The sequence below is a fragment of the Cetorhinus maximus genome, chromosome 26, assembly GCF_964194155.1.
Source record: "Cetorhinus maximus chromosome 26, sCetMax3.hap1.1, whole genome shotgun sequence".
Classification (NCBI taxonomy): domain Eukaryota; kingdom Metazoa; phylum Chordata; class Chondrichthyes; order Lamniformes; family Cetorhinidae; genus Cetorhinus; species Cetorhinus maximus.
Genome location: NC_135904.1, coordinates 36,264,484 through 36,285,894, shown reverse-complemented (window position 1 = coordinate 36,285,894; position 21,411 = coordinate 36,264,484). Strand labels below are relative to the sequence as shown.

The window sequence follows — 21,411 nt, the reverse complement described above, 5'->3', positions numbered from 1 at the left end:
AACAAGGAATGGCGGTATTCCCATTCTTGTTTCTTCTCTCTCTCCTTTGCCTCTCTTTCTTGATCCTTTTCCCTTGCCTGAAATTCCAGTTCCAGCTTCCTAAATGCTCTTTCTCTTTCCTTTTCTTTCGCCTCCAATTCAAGTTTTTCATTTGCAACTGAATCTTAGCCAGTTCAACTGACTCACCCCCAGAGAACATGACCTTTCTGTTACCCCTTCCAGTTTCAAATGCTGCACTATTATCTCAACTATGTTGGCTTTCCTCACCCCTTTGGGTAATTCTAACTCCAGTTTATCCGCTAATTCTATTAGCTTACTCTTGGTTATTTTCTGTAAACCAGTCAGGGTTACATCTTCCATCTGTAAGAAAAAGCCTTAGCAATTTCCAACGACACTTTAGTTTACCAATGTATAAGAAACCTCTTCTCTGTCCTTTTATCCCTTACGAATCCCTTACGTTCCTCATCCAATCACCCACTGTCCACGTTTCAAAATCCCACAAGAGCCACCAGTTTATGTTATGACTGGGTTGGGAGAAGTGCACGAGTTATCAAGCCCCACTACTCCGCAGGCCGTACATTTAATTTAAATGTTTAATTTTCTCACTGAAATGGCCAATTTTGTATCTATACCTGTAGTACCTAGAAGAAAAGAGAGTCTGACCAGGATTCTTTCAAAAACTCAGAATGATTAATTAATTTTAAAACAAAACTTCTTTCAACAAGTTGCAAGTACTGGTTAACACACAATTATAATTGGGAAGTATAACCATCTATCGCTTCCTAAAGAATTCCCCCAGCACACGCACAGACAAACAAAGGACAAACAGATAGAGTCTCTCTGCAGAGATGGGCTTCGGAGAATAGGCATTATAAAATAAAGGATAAAGTCCATAGGGCCTTGACGCTGTCAACCTGGAGTTCTCTCGTGTGCAGACGGACTGCTGGCCTCAGTAGATGCCTGGAAGTTCCCACCAACTGTCCAGCTTTGCAGGTCCCAATGCAAACCATTTACACTCAGACGAGGGTTCCCTGGCTACAGATTGATAGCCACACACAATTTCAGGCAAGGTGGAGAGGGAGCCTTCCTTTCTCAGCTTGCTCTCCAACAAGACTGCCTTCAAAAAAGCAGGTTCACAACTTAAGCTTTTTTTCTCTCTCCCATGTGATTGCCTTTTTTTTTGTCTCCCAGCTTCATTAATTAAAGTGTTTTGCAGCTCAACACAAACAAAATAACTCCTTCTCAAGTACCATATAGTTCAGGTGATTTCTTGGAAGAGGCCTGTTTGGTTACAGTTCCAAGGTGAACTTAGGACCTCCTTTAAATAAAGTCCCAGGTTAGCATCCACATGTCCAGATCATGCCAAATCCTTCCATTTTGCAAAAGGAAACTCCAGTGTTGAGAGATATGATTCTAACAGTAATGAGAATGTTACTTGCTTCTTGTCAGCCCAAGCCTAAGTGTTGTCCAGGTCTTGCCTCATAATGTCACAGACTGCTTCAGTATCTGATGAGTCGCAAATGGTATTGAACATGGGAAGGCCATTGATGAAGCAGCTGAAGATGGTTAGGCCTGGGACACTATATTCTACTGTGATTTCCTGGGACTGAGATGATTGGCTCCAACAACCGCAACCATCTTCCATTGTGCTAGGTTTGACTCCAATTAGCAGAGAGTTTCCCCCGATTCCTATTGACATCAGTTTTGTTGGACTCCTTGATGCTACACTCAGTTAAATGCTGCCTTGAAGTCAAAGGCAATCACTCACCTCACTTCTGGAGCTCAGCTCTTCCAGCCATGTTTGGACTAAGACTGTAATGAGGTCAGGACCTGTGTGGCCCTAGCGGGACACAAATTGAGTGTCAGTGAGCAGGTTATTGCTGTGTATGTGCTGCTTGATAGCACTGTTGACAACCCCTTCCATCACTTTGATAATCAAGAGTAGATTGATGGGGGGGGTAATTGGCTGGGTTGGATTTGTCTTGTTTTTTATGGACAGGGCATACCTAGGCAATTTTCCACTTTGTCGGGTAGATGCCAGTGTTATAGCTGTACTGGAACAGCTTGGCTAATGGTGCAGGTGGAGCACAGGTCTGCAGTAATACTACCAGAATGTTGTCATGCCCCATAGGTTTGCAATATCCAGTGCCTTCAGCCATTTCTTGATGTGTGAGTGAATCGCTGAAGACAAGCACTGTGATGCTGGGGATCTCCGGAGGAGGCCAAGATTGATCCTCCACTCGGCACTTCTGGCTGAAGATAGTTGCAAATGCTTTCAGCCTTATCTTTTGCACTGATGTGCTGGGCTCCCCCATCATTGACGATGGAGATATTTGTGGAGCCTCCTCCTCGAGGGAGTTGTTTAATTACCAACCACCATTAACGGCTGGATGTGGCAGGACTGCAGAGCTTAGATCTGTTCTGTTGGTTGTTGAATTGCTTAGCTCTGTCTATTGCATGCTGCTTCTGCTGTTTGGCACGCAAGTAATCCTGTGTTGTAGTTTCACCAGGTTGACACCTCATTTTTAGGTATGCCTGGTGCTGCTTCTGGCATGCCCTCCTGCACTCTTCATTGAACCGGGGTTGATTCCTGGCTTGTTGGTAATGGTAGAGTGGGGGATATGGTGGGCCATGAGGTTACAGATTGTGTTCGGGTTCAATTCTGCTGCTGCTGATGGCCCACAGTGCCTCATGGATGCCATGCTTTGAGTTGCTAGATCTGTTAAAAACCTATCTCATTTAGCACAGTGGTAGTGCCACACAACATGATGGAGGGTATCCTCAATGTGAGGACTGTGCAATGCTCACTCCTACCAATACTGTCACGGACAGATGTATCTGCGACAGGTAGGTTGGTCAAGGACGATGTGAAGTAGATTTCTCCCACCTGCTGCAGACCCAGTTTGGCAGATATGTCTTCAGGACACGGCCAGGTCGATGAGTAATGGTGTTACCGAGCCACTCTTGGTGCTGGCCATTGAAGTCCCCTCCCCCCTCCCACCCAGAGTATATTCTGTGCCGTTGCCACCCTCAATGCTTCTTCCAATTGGTGTTCAACATGGAACTGCACTGATTCATCAACTGAGATTACAAGATTAAATCTCCCAGAAGGTTGTTCAAAATGAAATCGCAGGTAGATGGTAATCAGCAGGAGGTTTCCGTTTGACCTGACGCCATGAGACTTTATGGGGTCCAAAGTGGATGAAGTTTAAATTATGAGGACAGGTCGCATAAACAAATCTTATACTCCCTTGAGTTTTGGAAGTGAGGGGTGATCTGATCGAGTGTTTAAATACTAAAAGGATTTGCTAGATAAAATACTTCCTCAGGTGAGGGATGAGGAACAGAATTTTAAAATTAAAGTATTTCGGAGGAATTTCAAGAAGCACTTTTTTTGAACAAAGGGTGGTGGAAACCTGACACTCATTCCCCACAAAAGGCTTTAGATGCTCAGGCTCAATTGGAGCCTTCATGACTGAAATGGATTTTTGTTGAATATCAACCTTAGTTTGACAGGCAATATGATCGGCGTTGGCTTGGAGGGCCGAAGAGCCTGTCCCTGTGCTGTACTTTTCTTTGTTCTTTGTTCTATCAAGGTATAGATGGAGCAAAGGAGGGTAAATGGAGTTGAAATACAGATGAGCCATGGTCTGACTGATGGATAAACAGGCTCGAGGGGAATGACTGGCCTCCTGTTCCTGTGTAACTAGCAGAGAGTGTATTTTGGTAAACAGCTGGTGTGGAGGTGCAGATTTTAACATTTGCTTTCTGCTGTGATTTAAGTGGTGCAGGGCAGGGGTGTGTGTCAGCAAAACACCAATTCCGGAGCACGTGGATGGAGACTGGAGCATGTGGAGCCAGTGGAGTATGTGCAGCAGGACATGTGGAACTGGAGCCAGGTTTAGACAAAGGAAATGCGACAACCCTCCGTAAGTGTTTTTGACAAAGCTCTACTGCAAAATGTGCTGTAATTTATTGCTGTGCTGCCAGATCAGGAGGCGCCTTCCTTTGCCAGATCACGTATTGTAACCCTGATTCTAGGAGCACAATGCTGGTAATGCTTCAATATTCAGAGCAATTGCATGTATTACAGGAAGAAAACTTGTTTCTCATCACAAACATTTAGTAAAAATTAAAAGCTCGAGTCATGTGTAAGATTAGACACAAATAACTTTTGTTTATGCATTCATGTTAGATTCCATTTCTAGCTTCCCATATTGGGATGGAGGCAGACAGGGAAGAGGAGGATTGCTTGGGAATCTCTGTTTCCATCCCTGAAAGCACTGACTCTCCCATCCCATCGTTCACCCACTCCTCACCTACATTAGCCTGGAGGCAAAATGTGTCAGTGAAATCTACGCAGGGCGGTGTATCCAAAATAGGCTGGAGAAGTGGAAGGATCGGAGATAAGGAATATGCTATTCCTGAGGGCAGGGTCGCAGGGGTATCATTCCTTAGCTGAATATATGAATCAATTGGAAGAAAGATCTCCTGAAAAGTATTACCATCATGTACAGGCACAGTGGAAAGTGTCACCATGTTACAGGCACAGTGGATGTGCAGGCACGGTGGACAGTGTCACCATGTACAGGCAGTGTCGACAATTTCACCATGTACAGGCACTATGGACATATATAGGTGTTGTGGTCAGTCTCATCAGGAACAGTCACAGTGGACAGTTTCATCCTGTAGAGGCACGATGGACAGTCTCACTATGTACGGAATTGTGAACTCATGTTGTACAGGCACTGAGGTAAGTGTCACCATGTATAGTCATTGTGGACAGTGTCATTGTATTGAGGTACTGTTGACAGTCTCACCATCTACAGGTACTGTTGGCAGCCTCACCATGTGCAGGCACTGTGGACAGTCTCACCCTGTACAGGTGCTGTGGATAGTGTCACTCTGCACAGGCACTGTGGACGGTCTCACTGTGTAGAGGCACTTGGACAGTCTCAGCCTGTAGAGGCACTGTGGACTTTTCCTAGGCACCAGCATATGAAGACTAGCACAGTGTAATGGACCTCACTGCTGGCTGACTGTGCACTGTGTATAGCCATTAACAACAGGTCTGCTGTAGTTGTACAGAAGCTTGGGCAGATTCCATCTGTAGTACTGCTTTCAATTCTTGCCAATGCACTTCAGGAAGGTATATTGGCTCTGATGTGAGTACAGCGTAGATTCACCAGGATGGTACCAAAATTAAAAGTGTCAAACTATAGGGATATGTTGTGTAATTTGCTTGTATTCATTTGAGAATGGTCAGTTATGATCTAATCAAGGTGTTTAGAATGATAACAAGATTCAATAGAATAGAGGTAAACTATTTATCTGGTGAGGTCATCGACAACAGGGGAGCATAACTTATAATAAAATCTAGGTGTTTTAGGAGTAGTAGAAATCTGGAATACTCTTAGTGTGGGGAAAAGTGAAGGCAGGAAAGTGGAGTTGATGTACGGATTGGCCATGATTTAGTTGAATGGTGGAACAGGCCAAGCGGCTGAATGGTCTGTTCCTGCTCTCATATTCCAACGTCTCTGGCAACACTTCGGACAAACATCCAATTTTTAAAACTCTGCTGTGGGATGTTGGCATCGCTAGGAAAGCCAATATTTACTGCTCACCCCAAGTTTCCCTGAAGTGATTTTAGTGAAACTGGTTGATTGGTTAGGCCACATCTGTGGGAAAGAAACCCAGTTGGGCTTTACAACAGCACAACAGCCTTGTGGTTCCATTTACTGCAGTTAGTGTTTTACTTCCAGATATTTAACACCAGAGTTCAATGTTTCAAACTGGCATAGTGGGATTTGTACTCAGATTTTCTGTATTATCAGTCCAGGCCTCTGGATTACTGGTCCAGTGTACCCCATTTAAACAGAGGTAGAAAAGCAACAATGCAGCACTCCCTTAGTACTCACCCTCCAGCAGGACAGTGCTCCCTCAGTACTGATTCCAACTGTGCAGTGCTCACTCAGTACAGACCCTCTGACAGTGCAATTCTCCCAGTACTGGCTCTCTGATAGTGTATTGCTCCCTCAGTACTGACCATTCTGACATTGCAACACTCTCTCATTGCTGCCCCTCTAACAGTGCAGCACTCACTTACTACTGACCCTCTGACAGTGTAGCTCTCCCTCAGTACAGCACTCCCTCAATTCTGCTTCTCCAACAGTGCAGCGCTCCCTCAGTACTGACCCTCCGACAGTGGAACCTTACCTCAGCACTGCCCCTCTGACAGTTTGACGAGTTTCCTTATTAAAGGCCCTCCTAACATTCTGCGTTCCATCAGTGCTGACCTTCTGACAGTGCATAGAATATAGAAAATAGGGGCAGGAATAGGTCATTCAGCCCTTTGAGCCTGCCTTGCCTTTCAATATGATCATGGCTGATCCTTTATCTGAATGCCGTACTACTGCACACTCCCCATACCCCTTGACGCCTTGAGTCCAGAAATCTACCTATTTCCTTTTTAAATATATTCCGTGACTTGACCTCCATAGCCTTCTGTGGTAGACAATTCCATAGGTTCACCACCCTCTGAATGAAAAAGTTCCTCCTAATCTCAGTCCTAAATGGTCTACCCTGTATCCTGAGATTGTGACCCCTTGTTCTAGACCCTCCCCAGCCAGAGGAAATATCATCCCAGCATCCAGTCTGTCCATCCCTGCCAGAATTTTATATGTTTCAATGAGATCTCCTCTCATTCTTCTAAACTCCAGTGAATACAAGCCTGGCCAGCCCAATCTCTTCTCATATGACAATCCTGCCATCCCAGGAATCAGTCTGGTGAACCTTCACTGCACTCCCTGTATGGCAAGTGTATCCTTTCTTAGGTAAGGAGGCCAAAACTGCACACACTACTCCAGGTGTGGTCTCACCAAGGCCCTGTACAGCTGCAGTAAGACATCCTTGCTCCTGTACTCAAGTCCTCTTGCAATGAAGGCCAACATACCATTTGCCTTCTTAACTGCTTGCTGCACCTGCATGCTGGCTTTCAGTGATTGGTGTACAAGGACACCCAGGTCCCTTTGTAGATTAACATTTCCCAATCCATCAATATTTAAATAATACTCTGTCTTTCTGTTTTTCCTACAAAGTTGATAACTTCCCACTTATTCAAGTTATACTGCATCTGCCATGTATATGCCCACTCACTCAACCTGTCTAAATCGCCTTGAAGCCCCTTAACACCCTCCTCATCACTCACATTCCCACCAAGTTTCGTGTTGTCAGCAAACTTGGAAATATTACATTTGGTTCCCTCATCCAAATCATTGATATATATTGTAAGTAGCTGGGACCCAAGCACCGATCCCTGTGGTACCCCAATAGTCACCGCCTGCCATTCTGAAAAAAGACCTATTTATTCCTACTCTCTGGACAGAATTTTTCATCTGCGGGCTGGTACACGCCCAACCTGACTGCGCACTCTTTTACTCCCAATGACATCATTGCGCACTCGCGTGATATCTCGCTTGGTGGGCGCGTGCGGGTGTCAGAGCGGCACCTGCCATTAATTAAGCAGCCACTTAAGGCCCCTAACGGTCCGACTGACCGATTTTTCCTTGCCGGGCAATTTTCTGTTTGTCGCACAGGCAAAACGGGCAGACGGCCAGCTGAAATTTTCACAGACCTCATCCAAGGGCCGGATAAAAAGGACCAGCAGCATTGCCAGTGTGAGTAGTGGGTAGTTTGGGAGATAGTTTGCAGCTGGTTGTTTATTGGTACTTAACAGCTTCATCTCCGCTCAGGGCTTCACTCTTAGCATTTCCAGGTTTCATTTCAGGACTCATTGCTGTCTGCCAGACCCCAGGAGGTTTCAGACTGTGTGGACCCTTCCAGTTATCAGACAGCCTTCCCTTCCCCTGGTAATGGGGATTGTGGTCTCCACTGGAGGCACCTCCTCCTCTGAGGAGTAGAGGGGCAGAGGTTAAAGGAGACCAGGTGCCTCCTATGCAGTTTCCAAGGGAGAGACCTGTGGGAGGAGAGGTGCAGGGCCAACAGGTAGTCCAAGGTGGAAGGGCCCACAGAAGACACCATTATCCTGCTGCCAGGGTTTACTGGTGGTGATGCAGCTACCTCAATATGTCCAAGGTGCATTGCCGAATGAGGCTCTGCCTCTCAACGGAGAGCATGACCTCCATTTGCCAGATGATTGGGCCTGAGATCAACTCCAACTGTGTGGCTGGACACCCCATGCCAGTGGCTCTGAAGGTCATAGTGGCCCTCAATTTCTATATCTCTGGCTCTTTCCAGGGGTCAGTAGGGGATCTTTGTGGAGTCTTCCAATCAGGTGTCCACAGTTGCGTCAAGCTGGTTACAGACGCTCTGTTCAGGCGGGTTATGACCTTTATTCATTACTGTATGGACGAGGCCAGCCAGGCTGAGCGAGCCAGAGGCTTCGCGGCCATTGCTGGGATCCCCTGCGTCCAGGGTGCTATTGACTGTACACATGTGGCCATCAAGGCGCCAGCAGGTGAGCCCGGTGCCTTTGTCAACAGGAAGGGCTTCCACTCCATGAACGTGCAGATAGTGTGTGATCACAGGATGCTGATTCTACAAGTCTGCGCAAGGTACCCAGGCAGCTCCCGTGACACTCCCAGGTGCTGAGGCTCTTCAGTGCTCCATATTACTCATAATAAGAGGTTGTGGTGGAAGAATTAATCCAGGCTGGTTTCTTGGTTAAAGCTGGTCCAAGACAACTCCTCAGTGCTACTAACTTCCTGGTGGCTTCCACACAAAGTGTGCCAGCTGTACCTTTTTATTCTATTTAGATGGGATAATTAATGCCCATCACCTGTTTAACTAACATTTGGTTTCAGCAAGATGATTGCCATATTAACACTCCAGCCTGGCTGGATGGGTGGCTGCTGGGTGACAAGGGCTACCTGATGAAGAGGTGGCTCATGACTCCTCTCCGCCATCTAAGAACAGAGGCAGAGAAGCGGTATAATAGGAGCCATGCCTCCACAAGGGTGGTGGTAGAGAGAACCATAGGCCTTCTCAAGATGCACTTCCAATGCCTGGACTGTTCAGGGGGTGCACTACAATACCCCCCAGAGTGGGTGTCACTGATGGTGGTTGCATGCTGCACTCTCCACAATCTGGCACTGGCAAGGGGGGACCCACTGGAGGAAGAGGATCTTGAGGCAGCTCCACAGGCCACAGAGGATGAGTCCAGTAGTGAATCTGAAGATGAGCATGATGAGGAGAACACTGAGGGCGTGGAGACAGACCTCAGTAATCTCCAGGGAGGCAGGGACTTGGGACGCCTTGATCCAACGCTCCTTCAGCTAAGCTACCAAAGATCAGCTTCAAGTGTATTCCAGGCTGCCATCTCCATCCTGGATATCTGAAAGGACCCTTTCATTTGAACACAAAGAACACTCAGTGCCTGTGCAATGAAGCTCAGAGCCACCTATGTCCAGCATTACATACTGGCGTACCCCACACCAATAAAATAAAAAGGTGAAGCACACTCAGGCCATGACGACAAAAATACAATTTATGTCATTCTGCCAGTTCAATAATCTTAGCAGAAATGTTTCTTGTATTCAACAGCAGACCAGTATACAATAAGTGAACAAAAATGAACATAAAATCACCTGTGACCTGTCCCTCTTGTGCTTATGGTGCCTTTAACTTATGTTTACGGGTGCTAGGTCTAGGTGCTCCCCCATCACTGGCACTGACATTGGAGACAGCCGGCTCACTCTGCTGTCTTGTTGGCCTTGATGACCTTCGCGGGCGTCCTCTGGCCAGTGGAGCCTGTGTTGGCCCCGCCTGGGAGGGAGCGGCCAGTGCCACAGCTGGCATCTCCCCAGTCACCACAGCCTCATCAGATGCCACAGTTACTGGCGGAGGGGCGGAGGAGCTGCTGCCGTCATTCCGAGTGCCCTGAGAGGAGCCCGCAGAGACAACAAACAGCTCGTGCGCCAACATGAGGCTGCTGTGGACCTCCCTGCTCACCGTTGATGGACGGGCACCTAGCTGGGGTACTGGGTGCCTCATCCATCTCCCATACTGACACTGACCACCTGCGGTTTCCTCTACATTGGAGAGACCAAACGCAGACTGGGTGACCGCTTTGCGGAACACCTTCGGTCTGTCCGCAAGCATGACCCAGACCTCCCTGTCGCTTGCCATTTCAACACACCACCCTGCTCTCATGCCCACATGTCTGTCCTTAGCCTGCTGCAATGTTCCAGTGAAGCTCAGCGCAAACTGGAGGAACAGCACCTCATCTTCCGACTAGGCACTTTACAGCCTTCCGGACTGAATATTGAGTTCAACAATTTTAGATCATGAACTCTCTCCTCCATCCCCATCCCCTTTCTGATTCCCCCTCCTTTTTTTCCAATAATTTATATAGATTTTTCTTTTCCCACCTACGTCCATTATTTTTAAATGTATTTCCATCCATTGTTTTATCTCTACCTTTTAGCCTATTTCGATTCCTTCACTCCACCCCCACTAGGGCTCTCTGTACCTTGCTCGTCCTGCTTTCTACCCTTAATTAGCACATTCCTTAGATAATATCACCACCTTCAACACCTCTTTGTCCTTTTGTCTGTGACATCTTTTGGTTATCTCCACCTATCACTGGCCCTTTATCCAGCTCTACCTGTCCCAGCCCCACTTAAACCAGCTTATATTTCACCTTTCTTCTATTTTACTTAGTTGTGTTGAAGGGTCATTCAGACTCGAAACGTTAACTGTGTTCCTCTCCGCAGATGCTGCCAGAGCTGCTGAGTTTTTCCAGGTATTTTTGTTTTTGTTTTGGATTTCCAGCATCCGCAGTTTTTTGCTTTTACCTGAGGTCACTGCCTGTGTGAGGGTTTGCAGTTCCGAACACAACCCCAGGAACCCCTGATTCTGCCCCTGGAGCTGCCTCTCCATGAAAGTCGCCACTTTCTCAACAGAGGAGACAGTGCGCTCGGCCATGATGGTCAGCGCAGTGCCCACGCTCCGCATGGGCTCCTCCATCACGGAGAGCATGGAACGCATCCCCTCATGGATCTCTGCCAGATCCTCCCGCACATCTCGCTGGACATTTAGCATCTGCCGTCTGATGGACAACTCCAGTGGCTCATCATGAGCCTTTGACTGAGCATCATCCTGGTTCCCAGCAGTCCTCTGACAGTCGGCACCCAGAGCACACTCTGCCTCCACCTGCACCTCAAGTGAGTGTGAAGTGCCCTCTCCAACGTGCACCGAGACACTAGCTACATTCTTACCTTCATCTGGCACCCCCGTCTCTTCACGCCTGGTTGCACGTGGGTCGTGCCAGCTCTCGAGCTCCAGGATGTCTTGCTCATATCTGAAAAGGATTAGGGGGGTAGCGGGGCCTCTGCCAGTCTGCGACCTTTCTACATTATTGTTGGCAGCCTTCTCCTGAGACAACAGAGGAGCATTGATGAGTCCACTCTCTACCTGCAGCGCCATTGCAGTCTGGCCAATCCCAACCGAGGATCACCTTGCAGGGCACATCCGAGTCATGGCCCTCGAACCGGAAGGCACTCAGTCCAAGCAGCCAGGGCTCACCCCTTGGCCAGCTCCGGCGTCATTTACAGTTGGCACTCAGACTCTAGCATCCCGAGGTCCACAAGGGGATGGTCACACCTTAACACCTCTGCACACTGACCCATGCCAACATGGTACTCAATCTTCCTGAGCGCAACAGGTCGTTGAAGCGCTTCTGGCACTGCACCCAGGTGCATCACACCACGACACAGCTGCTGACCAGCGCTGTCACCTCCTCCCGTGCCCTCTTGGTGAGGTGCGGTGGCCGCCTCCTCCCATCTCTGGGGAAAAGGGTGTCGCTCCTGGCAGCCACTTCCTCCAAGAGAACGGAAAGGCACTCATCAGAAAAGTGGGGGGGCCGAGTGTCCACCTGACCTGCCCTCCCCCCGCCGTGTCCAGCTGCACTCGGGTCCATAGTGTCGGCTTAGGGGACGTCCTCCATGGCAGCCTTCCAGGGGCAGCTGGGTCACCATCGGACCGACAGGCCCCCACCCCCACTCCGGCCAGTGCGGTGCCGTGTTTCACCCTGGGCGGCCCTTCATTGGCTCGCCACAGTGAAATCACGTTTGGAGCCCGATCACAGGCGGTTATCCGTTTCACAGCTGCTCCCGGACCTGCCCACCGTGCCCACCCGATGAAGGGAAAATCCTGCCCTCCGCTTCCTGTCTGCTAACCAATTCTCAAACCATGCCAACATATTACTCCCCAATCCCATGTCCTTTAATTTTACACATTAACCTCTTATATGGGACTTTATCAAAAGCCTTCTGAAAATCCAAATACACCACATCCACTGGTTCTCCCTTATCTATTCTGCTAGTTATGTCCTCAAATAATTCCAGTAGGTTTGTCAAACCTGAAATCCCTTGCATAAATCCATGTTGACCTTTTCTCATCTCGTTGATATTTTCTAAGTATCCTGTTATCACATCCTTTATTATAGACTCTAGCATTTTCCCTACTACTGAGGTCAGGCTAACCGGTCTGTAATTCGCTGTTTTCTGCTTCCCTCCTTTTTTAAATAGTGGGGTTACATTTGCTACCCTCCAATTTGACGGGACTGTTCCAGGATCTACAGAATTTTGGAAGATGACAACCAAAAACTAAATCCCTCAGTACTGACCCTCTGTCAGTGCAGCACTCTCTCAGTACTGAATCTTTGACAATGCAGCGGTCACTTAGTACTGACCTTCGGACATTACAGTGTTCCCTCAGTCCTAACCCTCTGACAGTGCAGTGCTTCCTCAGTACTGACCCTCAACAGTGCAGCACACCCTTCGTACTGACCCCCTGACAGTGCAGCCCCACTGTCAGTATTGACCCTCTGACATTGTAATGTGCCCTCAGTACTGTCCCTCGGTCAGTGCAGCGCTGCCTTTAGTGTTGCCCCTCCGACAATGTAGTGGTCCCTCAGTACAGCTCCTCCGACACTGTATCACTTCTTCAGTAGTAACCCTCAGAGAGTGCTGCACTCTCTCGGTCCTGACCCTTCCACATTGCAGCTCTTTACTGACTCTCTGACAGTGCAGCACTCCCTCAGTTCCACTGTATACATAGCTTTCCTATGCAGCAGGGAGAAATTGGCTGTTCACTCATTGTGCTGCAGCTTCCCCAATTGCTGCCTCCAAAGCAGGGGTGTTGCTATCTGATCCAAACAAGGTATTGTTCCATTTTTTCATATTGTCTGCAATAACCTGCAAAGCCTCAGGTGTTTAACCAGCTTCTTCTGGTCAGTGTGACTGTTCAGAATTAGAGCAGTCACTTGCTGCTTAAACTAACTACCTGGATTTTCATTTGGTCACAGAACAGACTGTTTCTGATAAAAAGCAAATTGCTGCTGATGCTGGAAATCTGAGCTCTGAAGAAGAGTCACACGGATTCGAAATGCTAACTCTTTTTTCTCTCCAAAGATGCTGTTAGACCTGCTGAGTTTTTCCAGCATTTTCTGTTTTTGTTTCAGATGGTTTCTGAGCCGTCCAATAACAGCCAGCTTTTATCTTAGTATCTTAGTGTTTAATTGACAGCCAGTGGAGGACAGTCGGACGGGCAGCCCAATGGCAGATCCCTGATGCAGTAACTTACCAGACACATTCAGGTCATGCTTTGCCCAGGTCTTTACAGCAGGACCTTTGAGGGGTCCACGAGCGGGCTTCCCGAACATTGTTTCTGGACCACTCCACATTGGAGTAGAGCAGAGTGCAAATGAGTGCACGCATCACAAAGCACTTCACAGCCAATTACGGCATGTTACTTTGCAAGTACTCAAAGCCTGTCTGAATCTGTAATGAAGATGCACTGAGGAAAATTGGATAAGTTTTCAGAGGTAATACAAAGAGATTGGTGAACAGTTTCAATGCACAAACTGCCAACGGTAAATGCACAGTTGAGGAAATCCATCGAGTTAGGCATTCTGCTCAAATACCTGGAAAAACACAGCAGGTCTGACAGCATCTGCGGAGAGGAACACAGTTAACGTTTCAAGTCCATATGACTCTTCAACAGAACTAAGGAAAAATAGAAAAGAGGTGAAATATAAGCTGGTTTAAGGGGGGGAGGGTGGGACAGGGAGAGCTGGATAGAGGGCCAGTGATAGGTGGAGATAACCAAAAGATGCCATAGACAAAAGAACAAAGAGGTGTTGAAGGTGGTGATATTATCTAAGGAATGTGCTAATAGGTGACATTAAGGGTAGAAAGCAGGACCTTAACTGTGTTCCTCTCCGCAGATGCTGTCAGACCTGCTGAGCTTTTCCAGGTGTTTTTGTTTTTGTTTTGGATTTCCAGCATCCGCAGTTTTTTGCTTTTATCCATAGGCATACTGCTCAACTACCTACTTGATCAGTTAGCAACCAATTAACAGTAGCTTATTAAAAGTGATCTGTTTGACTCCTCAGTTATGTATTACTTGTCAATCAGGCCAGCTTGAAGAACATGCATTGAGTTGAGTTGTGCATTTTTGTGAGCATGTTTCGAAAGAGGTCGAGTATAATAATGGTTATGCTAACCAGAGCACCACCAAGAGGAAATCTGCTCACATTATTCCTTGTGGCAGGTTGGTTCAGTGACAGCAATTGTGTCCTGAATCTGAAGGTGTGGGTTCAACCCTCACTGTGGGTCTAGACTTCAGCGCAGTCCTGCATTGTTAGTGATACCACATCTTTTGAAATGTTAACGCACAGTCATGGCTGCCTTCTCAGTCTGGGATAAAGAATCCTATTGCAAATTTTGAGGATAAGGAATGCCCTGGTAGACATTCACACCCCAACCAATACTACCAAAGGCTTCACATGGGACAGGATTTTTATGTCATCATGTGGGTCGATTGGTGGGCCTGAGAGTGGCTGGGGAACAGACCGCTGCCGCAATCGGCCCCTGACCGCGATTTCACGCTGGCTGGCCAATTAATGACCAGCCAGCCTGAAGCGTGCGCTGATATGATCAGCGCTGCCTGGGTTGGGGGCAGGAGGAGGGCAAGCGCTGAAGTCAGCGCGGGTGCAAGGCAGTACTCACAGAAAGCTCCCTGAAGGCAGATAGCGGCCTCAGGGAGCTGAAGACTTCAGAAGTATAAAATAAAGAATTTTAAATCCAGAAAGAAACGTCCACACAATACAAGCAGTCACCTGAGCATAGACAGTATAAAAATTCTGTGCATGGATTTTTATTATTTTTTATTTAATAACGGAAACCTCATCCCACCCTTGGATGAGGTTCTCAAAAAAATGCAAAGACTGCCTGGCCTATTCGCCCGCCCGCCGACCATAACGTTGGATGGGCAGCAAAAAAATCCCAGTTGATTGCATCGTTGATGGGCTTAATAGCCCTCTTAATTGTCGACAGGTGTGCTTCCTAGTTTAGCATGCACCCGCCGACCGAAATATCGCGTGTGTGTGATGGCGTCGGGACGCTGGCCTGAGGTCATCACATGCTGTTTTACGCTCGAGCGGGTGAGGTGCGCGCCCACCCACTCAGCAAAACATTCTGGCCATGGTTTCCTTTGTGTAACTCTACTGTGCACAAGTTTCCCTGTATAACAATAGCAGCCACACTTGAAAGGGAACTAGTCCGTTGCGACATGCGTTGGGACTTTTATTAAGACTCTCTCTGAACCTAAATGATGTTACATTTCTTCCAAAGCTACTACTGTTTACGTGAATCATTTTTTTACCTGGCTGTTAAAGCACCAAGGTAAGCATCTTTGAAAGAAATGCATTATACGTTTAAGCTAATTTACAAAATATAAAAAACCCTGTTCTGTGTGAGTGCATTTCCTGGTTTTCCCCTCTGATTTGTTCAGCTCTCTTGCTGTGCCTGCTGGTGATTGGAGATCAGCTTGTGTGTAACCATCCAGCAGTTTTGTTTTCCATTTTACTTCAGGGAAAGTTGAAGAGTTCATGCTTTATTTTGTTGTTGATGTTTCATTAAAGAAGGATCTAATTCCCATTACTGTCATTGCTTTTAAAAGTTGATTCCCTTGGGGATATTCAGCTGAAATAATTTTCCATTGTTACACCGGAACGCAAGAGTGAACCAGGCTGGTAAACAGCAGGTCCTAGCACGCTCTGTGAATGGCCAGTGTTGCTATTAATCATCGGAGACATTCTGGAGATTGCAGACACATGCTAAGAAAACTTAGAATGTAGCCTGGTTGATGGCCAATAGCTGACAATGATGGTTGTGAGTGGGGACTGAGGCCTGGGCCTCTCAATTAGCCCCAAGTTTCCAATAGGGACTCATGTTGCAGGCATTTCTGCAGAAGGCATATTGTATTGGTAAGTTTAATACATTTTCTCGTAAATTTGTCATATTTTTTCTATCCTTAATTCCAGTGGTAACTTTCTTATCTCAGTGTTTCCTGAAGAATTTTCATGTTCTTTGGTTTTTATGGTCGTTTTCATAATTAATTATTTGGTTGCTTTTGTATATCCATCAGAATTTTCCACTGGAAGCTTTGTCTGCTTCTCATTGGTCCATGCAATGTCTATTCAGTATCAATTTGTTTAGTTCTATGAACATGAAATTTGAGTGACTATCATAGGAGATCGACCCATAGGATCAGAGTTTGCCATCTGCTGTAAGATCTAGTTCCTTCAATCATGTCGATAGTAATAGGTAACCGTGCTAAGAATGTAAGGAAAATATAATTTATTAATTGTTAGGGAGTAACTGAGAAGCTTTAAACAAGTTAATTCTATTTACAGAAAATGCTAGAAAAACTCAACAGGTCTGGGTCTTCTGTGGAGAGAGAAACAGACTTTAATGTTTCGAGTCCGCATGAGTCTTCTTCGGAATCCTGCCAGACCTGCTGAACTTTTCCAGCACCTCCTGTTTTTATTTCAGATCTCCAGCATCTTCAGTATTTTGCTTTTATTCTTCTATTTACACATTGGTTTTGTAATTGTGCAATAACTGATTTAACATAAAGGGACCAGAAACTTCACAACATGTGAGAATGTGCTAGAACGGTACAAGGTAATTTATCCAAGCCCAGCTAATAACCAGTTTGGTGATGTTTTGTACCTTGTGCTTACCAGTCCAGGGCCAGGAGGGACAAACTGCCAGGGAGCCAGTGTGGAGCACAAAGTGTGTGAGAACTTACCCTGTACCAAAGGATTACCCAGTTTCAGAGATCAGCAGTGCCAGTCCCAAGACAGACAAGGTCATATGAAGAAAAAACACTGGACTGCAGTCCTCAATGATGGTGAGAATATGTTACACTGTTTGCTCGTTGAGTAAGGCTGAGAAATTATTGACCAAGTGCAGACTAAAGGATGTACTTTTCTTTTCAGATACTTCTATCTGTAAACTGCTAAACTAAATATCCGCATTGAATTACGTCTTAACCCCTCCTCGTTATGTTCCAATGCACGCCACAGTCAATGAATGTTGTTGGGTTACAATCATTGTTCATTTATAGACTAATATCCATACAACAAGGTCCTACAAACGGGAATGAGACAAATGACCAGGTATTCCATTTTGGTGACGTTGCTTGAGGGATAAAAGTTGATCAGGATTTTGGGAAAATTGCCCTCCCCCTTTTTGAACAGTACAATGGGATCTTTTACATCTCCTTGAGCAGCATGTCAACAATGTTGTACCTGCAGCTGCAGTGGTATTATATTAGCATGGATAGAGGATTGGCTAACTAATAGAAGACGGAGAGTTGGGATAAGGGGGACATTTTCAGAATGGCAACATGTAACTAGTGGAGTGCCACAGGGATCAGTGCTGGGTCCTCAATTATTTACAGTATATATTAATGACTTGGATGAGGGAAGTTTGCAGATGACACAAAAATAGTTGGGAAGGCAAACGGTGAGGATGACATAAAGGATCTACAGAGGGGTATAGATAGGTTAAGTGAGTGGGCAAAAACTTGGCAGATGGAATATAATGTGGGAAAATGTGATGAAGGCAGGAAGAATAGAAGAGCTAAATATTATTTAAATGGAGAAAGACTGCAGAAAGCTGCAGCACAGAGGGATTTGGGGGTCCTCATGAATGAATCACAAAAAGCTAACAAGCAAGTTCAACAGGTAATAGGGAAGGCAAATGGAATGTTGGCCTTTATTTCAAAGGGAATGGAATATAAAAATAGGGAAGTCTTGCTAAAACTATACAAGGCACTGGTTAGAACACACCTAGAATACTGTGAACAGTTTTGATCCCCTTATTTAAGGAAAGATATACTGGCATTGGAGGCAGTCCAGAGAAAGTTCACAAGGTTGATCCTGGGTATGGAGGAATTTTCTTATGAGGAGAGGTTGAGTAGGTTGAGCCTGTACTCATTGGAATTTAGAAGAATGAAAGGCGACCTTATTGAAACATATAAGATTCTTAGGGGGCATGAGGGGGTAGATGCTGAGAGGTTGTTTCTCCTTATGGGAGAGTCTAGGACCAGAAGGCATAATCTCAGAGTAAGGCAGAGATGAGGAGGAATTTATTCCCTCAGAGGGTAGTGAATCTGTAGAATTCTTTATCGCAGAAGGCTGTAGAGGCTGGGTCATTAAGTATATTCCAAGCTGAGATAGACAGATTTTTAATCAGTAAGGGAATCAAGGGCTATGGGGAAAAGACAAGAAAGTGAAATTGAGGATTATCAGATCAGCCATGATCTCGTTGAATGATGGAGGAGCAGACTTGATGGGCCGAATGGCCTACTTCTGCTCCTATGTCTTACGTCTTATGATCTTAGCTGTGAGCATAACATGGCGTAATGCTATGTAGATTGCTATCCAACTCCTCATCTTTTAATGCTTGCTTCAGTCACAGGGAAACCCGATGGTTTTGTTTGGTTGTGGGGGCCCTGTGTAAAGTTTAAGTTTGGGGTCCCTACATTTCGCTGGATGATGATACTGAATACTATCAGTTTAACCTGGTGTCAATTCCACACATGCACAGTCATGAAAAGGCATGTTTGCAGTAGATAATTTAAAAATAATTCACAAAATGATTAGTGATTGATAACGCAAGAATAAATAGTATGAAGCAATTGAAAGGATTTTGAAAGGTTATTTCAGTGGCTGAGTGGTATGAAACTCAGAAACCAGCTTTTTGTGCTTTCCCTGCAGCAAGGAGGTGTATAATAACTGACTAGATGAGTCGTATTGAGTAGTATTTACACTTGCTTCGCCCACCTCAACCATGACTGCGGGAGGGTGCATGTGGTGGGTCAGAATGCGATTACTGAGATCAAAGGCTGTTGCAGGCTTCTGCAACTCACTCAGTAACTCTCTCATCAAGCAATCAATCTCCTATCACACAATCTCACTCTGTTACTCACCTTCTCAATTATCCTTTACTGCCATATACACTTACTCCCCCACTCAGTCTCTCTCACAGTCACTCTCTCATTCCCTCATTCAGTCTTCCGCACTGTCACTCATTCCCTGTATCTTACTCAGCAACTCAACCCCTTTACCCATGATCCAAGGCCCAATCAGTGGCAATGGGTTAGGGGAGCAGTTCAAATAGAATGTTTTTATTTCCAGCTTCGTTCCCACTGATTCACCATTTTAAAAGTGATGGTTTGGATGGTGGTTGTGACCCTTGCCAGCAGGCTCTGCTGTTTAAAGAATAACTCTACTACACGCCCTTTGATGCTTGGACTCTTGCCCTCCCTCATTGGCAATTCCTGACAGCATCCCACCTCTCCTCACATTGCTGTTGGCAGTCTTCTCCCTGTGCCAACAGGCAGCAATCTGCCCAGTTGCTGCCCACCCAGATCGGTCAACTGCCACTTTCTGCCAAAACAAGCAAACAGCCCTGCTCATGTGGTGCAGCAGTTAAAATCTGCCGCGCTTATGATGAAGACTCTCAGAGGAGATTGCTACTTCTCCTGCCAGGATTTACAATTAGCCCTCAGTTCTCAGCCTGTAGTGGAACTCGTTCTCGTGGTGTTCACCCGCAACTCTTCAGTCACACGGCAACAGTGGTGGCTAAGGCATGAAGAATGTGCTGTGTGTGGTCAGGGTTATAACACAGTGCTGATATTACTAGCACTAAAGGAATAACTGCTAAGACTGATCCAGCCGTGAGCAAGAGGAAAGAGTGAGAAATGGGCTTCCCAGGAGGTTTCTATCCTGTTTGTTTAACTTTGTCTCCAAGCTTCACATTAACCGAAGCTAACTGCTTTCAACACTTCAGATTTTTTAGAAGTCCTGAAATATAAGCATGCAGACATGATGGATCTGTGCTGGGTGCAACTTGTGATGGAAATTCCAACTTTATTTCTTTTTTCATGACACTATTTTTCAACTGAAATTTTAAAAGTCATACACCAGAAGAAAAAAATGTTATTTGTAACCTTTTCATGAGCCGAAAACAAAGTCTGGGACCACATCTCATTCAGTTGGAAAAGAGTGAGAGTTGCCAATGTGGAAGCACAAGGCATTGAGCCAGAACCCTCGCAGTCTGTACAGGGCTGCGAAATGGCTTCAAGGTGATTGGTCACTTGCCAAATACTTCATTCCTAGAAACTCGCCTAAATTAAGTTTCACATGAGATGGGGCAGGGCTTGGAGGGGGAGTTTGGGGGGCAAGTGGGGGGAATTATTCCCCACTGGGTGAAATCAATGGAAATAAAAGTCATATGGTTTTTGGAACAGGTATCTAACCTGAAGGTAAAAATTAACCACTTAAACATTAATTAATGGAAATAGAATTGTAAAACAAAATAACTGACATAAGCCAGATGGACCAAATGGCCTGTTTCTGTGCTGTAAGTTCTATATGGACTAAACTTTAGAGCAGGAGAAAAGTATGCATTGATATGATCCGATGACATGAAATTAGTAGGCAAGGTTATGGAAAAGTACAAGAGACATTCCAGTGCAGTTTGATGCTAGTCTTTGTTTGAACAGAGTTGGTGCTTCCAAGGGCTGAATGGCCTTCTCTGATTGTTGATGGCTCTTATGAAGGATTAGCAATGAAAATGAATGCTGGGTATGTTGCAAACTAGCCTGTTGCTTGGTTTTAAAGCTCGTCAAAACTGGAAAGTTGGCAGGTGGAGTTTCCAGCCTTGACTCTGCACAATAACATCTTTAAAAAGCTTGAGTTCAGCCAAATCAAGGGAGATTTGAACTTGGCTCCTACTCAGTCAGACCAGAGAAATCAGGTATGCTAGCGTTTTGAGTTTGACTCCTCTCAAAATACAGTGCTATTGACATTGGCCAACCTTCACATAACTAGCGCTGGCCTCGGTTGTTCACAGGGCAGCCCCACCCTTATTATAATTCATTTTCTGTTCTTCTCACTCATCTGGTCAATTTATACTGGAATGCACAGAAGTGGGAGAGACCATTGTGGTGAAACTAGGCAGTCCCAAAGTTCAAAACATACAACACACTGTCTGTCACTCCCTCAATCCCTTTCTCTACAGGAATGCAGAG

General features: G+C 46.0%; 1 protein-coding gene across 2 annotated transcripts in view; it reads left to right on the top strand.

Moving 5' to 3' along the window:
- The window catches only part of adamts17 (ADAM metallopeptidase with thrombospondin type 1 motif, 17), a 582,619-nt gene that overhangs the window by 378,166 nt on the left and 183,042 nt on the right, over window positions 1-21,411 (top strand). For both annotated transcript variants that reach the window (XM_078530484.1, XM_078530485.1), the window contains exons 12-13: window positions 3,784-3,929; window positions 17,054-17,220. In XM_078530484.1, coding sequence (XP_078386610.1) covers window positions 3,784-3,929; window positions 17,054-17,220 — 313 coding nt within the window. The remainder of the gene's footprint in view (window positions 1-3,783; window positions 3,930-17,053; window positions 17,221-21,411) is intronic.